Raw genomic sequence first — 8,207 nt, 5'->3', positions numbered from 1 at the left:
TGGTGGGCGGAGCTGCAGTCAGACCTGATGTCTGCCCCCAGCCCACCGATGGGGCCACAGTCAGACTGGTGTGTGCTTTATCTTCCCCTCTCCTAGGGGCGGGATTCACTGTGGGGTGGTGTGGCCCGTCTGGGCTACTTGCACACTGCCAGGCTTGTGGTGTTGGGGATCTGGCCTATTTGCTGGGGTGGTTAGGCAAGGTGCACGGGGGCAGGAGGGGCAGGCTTAGCTCACTTCTCCTTAGGTGATCCACTTCAGGAGGGGCCCTGTGGCAGCTTAGCTCGCTTCTCCTTAGGTGATCCACTTCAGGAGGGGCCCCTCTTCCGTGGGCCTCTCGTCTGCCCTTGGCTCCGGAGACTCTGTTCTGCTAGTCTTCTGGTGGTTTTTTGGGTTTGTTAGGCAGGTGTAGGTGGAATCTAAGTGATCAGCAGGATGCGCGGTGAGCCCAGCGTCCTCCTACGCCGCCATCTTCCCTTGGTCTCTCGAAGAAGGTAGCCTAAATAACACGTACCACTACATGACTGGATATGTAAATGAGAGATGTAATTATCATGAATATTTTCTTCTTTTTTTGATGTCGATATGTGACACTTATTGATATATTTGTTGTGTGTGCTAATATCTTTTTTTCTATGCTTTCTTATTCCCCTATAATGAGACATATGACATATAATATGAGATATAATGGCTTTGTAACATAATTTTTGAGTATTTTTAGTTTTGCATCATACTATTTTTATGAGATATCTGGGAGAAGAGTAAACATTCAAGGAATTTACCTTCTTTTCTGGGGAAAATGTTAGTGTATTTTCAGTATTATACAGGATACCTCTATCATGTTAAGGTTTGCAATCTTGTCATTGTCTTTATTTGAAGTTTGAGTATGGTTGAAGGCATTGGGTACAGGTGTCACATTGAAAAGGGTGGGCTTGCGATGTTATGTGTTAACTTGTTTGGGATATGGGAAGTCAGTTAAATGGTAAAACATTGTTTCTTAGTGTATCTGTGAGAATGTTTCTGGAAGGAACTAGAGTAAAGATTTTGAGTAAAGAGATCTTCCCTCACCAATGTGGGAAAACAACATGTAATCTGAGTAGATAGTCACAATAGAACAAAAAGACAAAGAAACGGTGAATTCATTCTCCTCTCCTTGAGCTGGGATGTCTGTCACTTCCTACCCTAAGAGAAATGAGATCCTGATTATTAGGCCTTTGGCCTCTAGGAAATTACACCAAGGGCCCCTTCATTCTCAAGGCTTTTCCTTGGGACTAGGAGTTTTGCCATATTCTCCCAATGTTTCTCAGAATGTCAGACTGAGAATTATATCACTGGCTTTGTTCTCCACTTAGCAGATGGCCTATTATAGGACTTCTATTCTCCATAACTGCCTGAAACAATTCCTGTAATTAATTAATCTCATATTATAGCTATCTATCTATCTATCTATCATCATCATCATCTATCATCTATCATCATCTATTCTATAAGTTCAGTTTTTGTTGTTCTTTTTGGAAAAACATGAAAATTTTAGATTGGGTATAGAGAGTAGTTCTAAAGAATATTAATTTTAAAATCAGAATTCTGGATTGGTTCTAGGGTCATTGAAATTGCTCTCTAATTTTACTGGATTTGATGATGTTAATGATTATTTTCATTAATAAAGACACCACTATTTGTGTAAATTGTGAACTGTATATTAAAATATGCAGAATATCTGGATTAGCTATATGTTCTATATTAAAAATATATTTAATTTATTTCCTTTTTTAGTTTTTAAGTAATAGTTAACATAAAATATTAGTTTCAGGTGTACAATTTAGTGATTCAGCATTTTCATACAGCAATAGTTGCTCATCATAACAACTTCACTTCCTAATCCATATCATCTATTTAACCCACCCCCCCCCCCCCAACCATCAGTTTGTTCTCTGCACTTAAGAGTCTGTATCAGGCTGGATAGCTCAGTTGATTAACCATCTCACATTTGATTTCAGCTTAGATCATGATCTCATAGTTCATGGGATTGTGCCCCACTTTAGACTCTGCACTGACAGTGTGGAGACTGGTTAGGATTCTCTTTCTCCCTCTCTCTCTCTACTCCTCCCCAGCTCATGCATGTGCACACACACACACTGTCTCTCTCACATTAAGTAAATATATATTTTTAAAAAGAGTCTGCTTCATGGTATGCATATTTTTCCCACTATGTTTGCTTTCTTTCCAAATCCCACATATGAGTGAAATCATATGGTATTTGTCGTTCTCTGACTGGCTTATTTCACTTAGAATTATACTCTCTATCTCTATTCACATTGTTGCAAATAGGAAGATTTCATTGTTTTTTATATACACACACCGTATTTATGGCTGAGTAATGTTCCATGGTGTGTGTGTGTGTGTGTGTGTGTGTGTGTGTGTGTGTATACCATATTTTCTTTATCCATTCATCAGTGGATGGACATTTGGGCTATTTACATATTTTAGCTATTGATAATACTGCTATAAACACTAGAGTTCATGTACCCCTCTGACTATGTATTTTTGTATTCTTTGGGTAAATAGTAGTGCAATTGCTGGATCATAGGGTAATTCTATTATTAAATTTTCAACTTTTTGAGGAACTTCCATACTGTTCTCCAGAGTGGCTGCACAAGTTTAAATTTCTACCAATGAAATGGCGGGCATACACCGGGCCGACTCCATCTTGTTCTGTGTCCTTCACTTTGACCACGCCTTCTCCCCTTGAGTAACACCCCCACTCACCTGCCTAACAGGACTCGGACCCTTCTCCAGCCAATCGGCTGAGGCCACAGCCATTACCTCACCAACAGCCCCTAGGCCCCAATAAAACCTTTGTCCTTTTGAAAGTCACTCTCTCTCCCCGGTATCTCACCGCTGCATCAGTGTAGGTAGGGGACTGATTCGGGCTAGCTCGAATAAAGGCTCTTTTGCTTTTACATTGGACTTGGCTCCCTGGTGGTCTTTGGAAATCACGAATTCTGGGCATAACATTTGGGGGCTCAGCCCGGGATCCCCAAGACCCCCAAGGGACCCCCGACCTGGAGAGCCTGACTGGCCACGGTTAGTGTCTGTTTGTTCCATCTTTTCTGTGTGAGCTCATTTCTGAAATTCTGGTAGTGCCCGACGCGGTCTAAGTGGATGCACTGGAGGACCATGGGCCGGGAGTTTCAGAAAATGTTCCGATCCTCCCTTTTAGAGGGATGTGTAATTGCCTCATCGGTTTTGGAGGGACATGGAATCCCCTCAAAGGTCTAAGCTAGCTTTCAGTTTTGCTTCCATGGAGTTGTAAAACTTTCTTGGGGCCCTCTGTTTGTCTGTTTTTGTGTTTCTCTGTTTTGTTCTGTGGAGTTACTGGACTTACTGGACGGATGTTATGGGACAGACTCAGACTACTCCTCTAAGTATTATGATTGATCACTTTAACGATGTCAGGGGAAGAGCTAACAACCTCAGTGTGGAAGTCCGAAAGGGTCGGTAGCAGTTTTTTTGTTCTAGCGAGTGGCCAACTTTCAATGTTGGATGGCCACCAGAGGGGACCTTCGACCTCCCTACCATCCACCGAGTCAGGAGTATCATCTCTTGGCCTAAGATGGGCCATCTTGATCAGCTCCCTTACAGTATCACTTGGCAGGACCTTGTAGAAGACCCACCCTCTTGGCTTAAGCCCTTCCTAGCCCTGCTTCCTCCGGAGCCAAAACCCATTCTTGCTTTGCAGGGGACAAAGAAGAAGAAAAGTCTTACCTAGCCTTCAGCACCCCTCTACCCTGTCCTACAAGGGGGTACTGAAGAAGAATTAATTTTTCCTCCCCCATATAACCCCTCTAGGATGCCGGAAGAACACCATCCTCCCCCTCCGGGGAGGCAGACGCTGTTCCGAAATTGAGAGGTAGAAACGCTCCATTGGGAAGCCCACCTTTTACCAGACAAAGGGCTCAAAGGGAGCAATCCACCTCTGCCGCCAACTCCACTATTCTGCCCCTGCGAGCCACTGGACCCCCAGACACGGAGGGGAATCAGCCCCATCACTATTGGCCTTTCGCCACTAGTGACCTCTACAATTGGAAAGCTCAGAATCCTGTTTTCTGAGAAATCAGCAGGGATTATTGATTTATTAGACACTGTTCTTTTTACCCATCAGCCCACGTGGGGCAATTGCCAGCAGCTCTTGCAAGTCCTGTTCATGACTGAAGAAAGAGAAAGAATCCTCAATGGGGCGCGAAAACTAGTTCTGGGCGCAGACAGGAATCCCACCACCAACCAGGCTCAGATAGATGCCTCCTTCCCCTTAACTCGGCCCCAGTGGGATTTCAACACAGCAGAAGGTAAGGAGAGGCTCCGGGTCTACAGCCAGACTCTAATGGGGGGGCTCTCCGAGTGGCTGCTAGAAAGCCAACCAATTTGGCCAAGGTAGGAAATGTACAACAGGGAAAAGATGAATCTCTGGCTGCCTTTTTAGAATGGATCATGGAGGCATTCCGTACCTATACCCCCATGGATCCAGAGGCTCCAGAAAGCAAGGCAGCTGTCATCATGGCCTTTGTAAACCAATCGGCCATAGACATTAGGAGAAAATTACAGAAAATAGATAGACTAGGAGAAAAAAGTCTGCAGGAGTTACTGGTGGTAGCCGAAAAGGTATATAATAACCGGGAGCCTCCTGAGGACAAGCAGGCTCGCGCCATGGCGGCTGCCAGCAGTAAGCAGACTCAAGACCTGGCCGGAATACTACTAGCTACCACTGCTGACTTCCCTGAGGAACGAGACCACCGTCTCCGGCAGCTGGCAGATGATGCAAGAAAAGGTAAAGGAACCACCAAGGGTGGGGGGAGCAGAGGCTGCAGAAAGATCAGTGCGCATACTGCAAGGAGATAGGGCATTGGTCCCGAGATTGTCCGAAAAGGGCCAGCACGAAGGGAAGCAAGACTGATCGAGTAAAAGTCCTAGAGCTAGATGAACTAAGTGATTAGGGGAGTCGGGGTTTGGACCCACTCCCCGAACGCAGGGTAACTCTTAAAGTGGACGGGATCCCTGTTGACTTCCTTGTCGACACCGGAGCACAACATTTGGTCCTCCACACCCCACAAGGAAAACTAGCCAGCAAGAAGTCCTGGGTACAAGGGGCAACTGGTATGAGCCAGTATTCATGGACTACCTGAAGAACGGTAGATTTGGGGCCGGGCCAGGTATCCGACTCCTTTATGGTAATACCAGAATGCCCCTACCCGCTGTTAGGACAGGACTTACTGACCAAGATTAGAGCTCAGATAACTTGCAGACAAGGGGGGGCCTCAGGTCACCGATGGCAAGGGCCACCCCATCCAGGTCCTGACCATGAAACTGGAGGATGAATACCTCCTCCACCAGGAGGCACTCCCGAGAGAGGATAATATAGACAGATGCCTACAAGAATTCCCCTCGGTTTGGGCAGAGATGGGGGGGATAGGACTAGCCGCTCACAGGACCCTGGTCCTGGTAGAACTCAAGCCAGGAGAGAGTCCGATAAGGATCAAACAATACCCCATGTCTCAGGAGGCCCAGAAGGGGATCCAGCCACACATCCAGAGACTACGAAGCCTAGGGGTACTAGCTCTTTGCCAGTCTTCCTGGAACACCCCCCTACTGCCGGTCAAAAAGCCTCACACAAATGACTACTGACCAGTACAAGACCTCCGGGAAGTAAATAAGAGGGTCCCGGACATACACCCAACTGTTCCCATCCCATATACGCTTTTGAGCTCCTTGGCGCCCTCCAGGGTCTGGTATACTGTACTACATTTAAAGGACGCCTTCTTCAGTCTGCCGCTGGCACCCCAGAGCCAACCCTTGTTCGCCTTTGAGTGGCATGATCCGGAGGAGGGCTATAGTGGGCAACTCACCTGGACACGGCTACCTCAGGGATTTAAAAATTCACCCACCATCTTCGACGAGGCACTACACGAGGACCTGGGTGAGTACAGAAGGGAGCACCCTGGCCTCACCCTCCTACAGTATATTGATGACATCCTGATTGCTGCCGACATGGCCAAAGAATGTGAGCGAGGGACCCAGGACCTGCTGGCTACCCTGGGGGCCTTAGGGTACCGGGCATCTGCGAAGAAGGCTCAGATATGCAGGGAGAGGGTAAGTTACCTGGGATATATCCTGGAGGGCAGACAGCATCGGTTATCAGATGCCAGAAAAAAAAACTGTCCTAAAGATCCCTACTCCCATCCCCAAAGAGAAGTAAGGGAATTCCTAGGATCAGCCGACTACTGCCGCCTCTGGGTTCCAGGTTTTGCTGAGATCGCCAGGCCCCTATATGAAGCTACCAAAGAGGGGAAAACATTTAAATGGGCTTCAGAAGAAGAAACTGCCTTTAATCAGTTAAAAAAGGCCCTCCTAAGTGCCCCAGCCCTGGGCCTGCCAGACATTATGAAGCCCTTCCACCTTTTTGTAGACGAACATAAGGGAATAGCAAAAGGGGTTCTGACTCAAGCCTTAGGCCCCTGGAACCGCCCAGTGGCTTACCTGTCCAAGAAACTAGACCCAGTGGCTGCCGGCTGGCTGCCATGCCTAAGAATTATAGCGGCGACAGCACTCCTAGTCAAGGACGCAGACAAACTGACCCTAGGACAGGAGATCTGGATCACGACCCCACACGCCATTGAAGGGGTCCTGAAACAACCTCCTGATAGATGGATGAGCAACACACGTATAACTCATTACCAGAGCCTCCTACTCAACCCTCCACAAGTGCGGTTCTACCCCAGTGCAGCCCTCAATCCTGCAACCCTGCTGCCCGACCCTGACCTAGGTGCTCCACTACATGACTGTGTGGGAATCCTGGAACAAGTACATGGATTCCAGACAGACCTGACCGACCGGCCCCTCCCCGATGCTGAGTCTACTTGGTTCACTGATGGCAGCAGTTTTGTGCGAGACGGACACAGGTATGTGGGTGCAGCGGTAGTCACCGAAACGAAAACCATATGGGCAGAGGCTCTACCCTCCAGAATGTCAGCCCAGCGAGCAGAGCTCATAGCCCTCACCAAGGCACTGATGCTGGGAGCTGGAAAATGGCTTAACATCTACACAGACAGCTGTTATGCGTTTGCCACAGCTCATATTCATGGGGCAATTTATCAGCAGAGGGGGTTGCTGACGGCAGAAGGACAGACTATAAAAAATAAGCAGGAGATACTTAACCTGCTTATGGCCTTATGGCTTCCTGCCAAGCTAGTCATTATCCACTGCCAAGGGCTCCAAAAAGCTGATAACCCAGTAGCTAGAGGTAATCAAAAGGCTGACCAGGCAGCCAAGGCAGTAGCCCTTACTTCAGTCCCCACCATGACCATACAACTACCGGACCCGGGAGATCCAGTTTTACAGACCAGCCCAAATACTCCCAGGAGGAGTTACAGCAGATCAAGAAACACCCCATGGCCCAGGAGATAAAGGGATGGTGGTATACACCTAACAAGGAGCTTGTGCTGCCAGACCAGCTCGGAGTCTCAATATTAAAACACATGCATCGGTCTACTCACATGGGGGCCTGAAAATTAAAAGGCTTAATCCGACATGCTGGAATCAAGATTCACCAACAGGACAACAAAATAGAGCAAGCTGTATCTGCCTGCAAGACCTGCCAACTCACCAATGGGAGAGCCACATCAAATAAAAAAGGAACCAGGCTCAGAGGCACCAGACTGGGAGTCCAATGGGAAGTCGACTTCACTGAAGTCAAACCAGGAAAGTATGGTTATAAATATCTTTTAGTATTTACACACACCTTCTCTGGCTGTGTGGAGGCATACCCAACCAAGCATGAAATGGCTCAGACAGTGGCTAAGAAGCTACTAGAAGACATCTTACCCAGGTATGGTTTTCCTGCCATGATAGGATCAGACAATGGACCAGCTTTTATCTCGCAGGTAACGCAGGCAGTAGCCAAGGCGGTGGGGGCAAACTGGAAATTACATTGTGCTTATAGGCCCCAGAGCTCAGGACAGGTAGAAAGAATGAATAGAACCCTAAAAGAGACCCTTACCTAATTAACCATGGAGACTGGCGGGGACTGGGTGACTCTCCTACCGTATGCCCTTTACCAGATTAGAAACACTCCTTACACTCTGGGTTTTACTCCCTACGAGATCACATTTGGCAGGCCACCCCCTGTTATTCCCAACCTTTGAGCTGAACTTCTTGCT

General features: G+C 47.4%; 1 protein-coding gene across 1 annotated transcript; it reads left to right on the top strand.

Moving 5' to 3' along the window:
- Positions 1 to 4,976: 4,976 nt before the first annotated feature.
- LOC147580363 (uncharacterized) lies at positions 4,977 to 7,581 on the top strand. Its single transcript, XM_086711353.1, has 2 exons — positions 4,977 to 6,141; positions 6,293 to 7,581. Exons 1-2 carry the CDS (start codon positions 6,129 to 6,131, stop codon positions 7,453 to 7,455), a joined length of 1,176 nt encoding a protein of 391 aa, XP_086567479.1. The 5' UTR covers positions 4,977 to 6,128; the 3' UTR covers positions 7,456 to 7,581.
- The last annotated feature ends 626 nt before the right edge of the window (positions 7,582 to 8,207 follow it).

The sequence above is a fragment of the Puma concolor genome, chromosome B3 (genome assembly GCF_028749965.1).
Source record: "Puma concolor isolate L17-30 chromosome B3, mPumCon1.1.hap2, whole genome shotgun sequence".
Taxonomy (NCBI): domain Eukaryota; kingdom Metazoa; phylum Chordata; class Mammalia; order Carnivora; family Felidae; genus Puma; species Puma concolor.
This window is presented reverse-complemented; position numbering and strand designations above follow the sequence as displayed.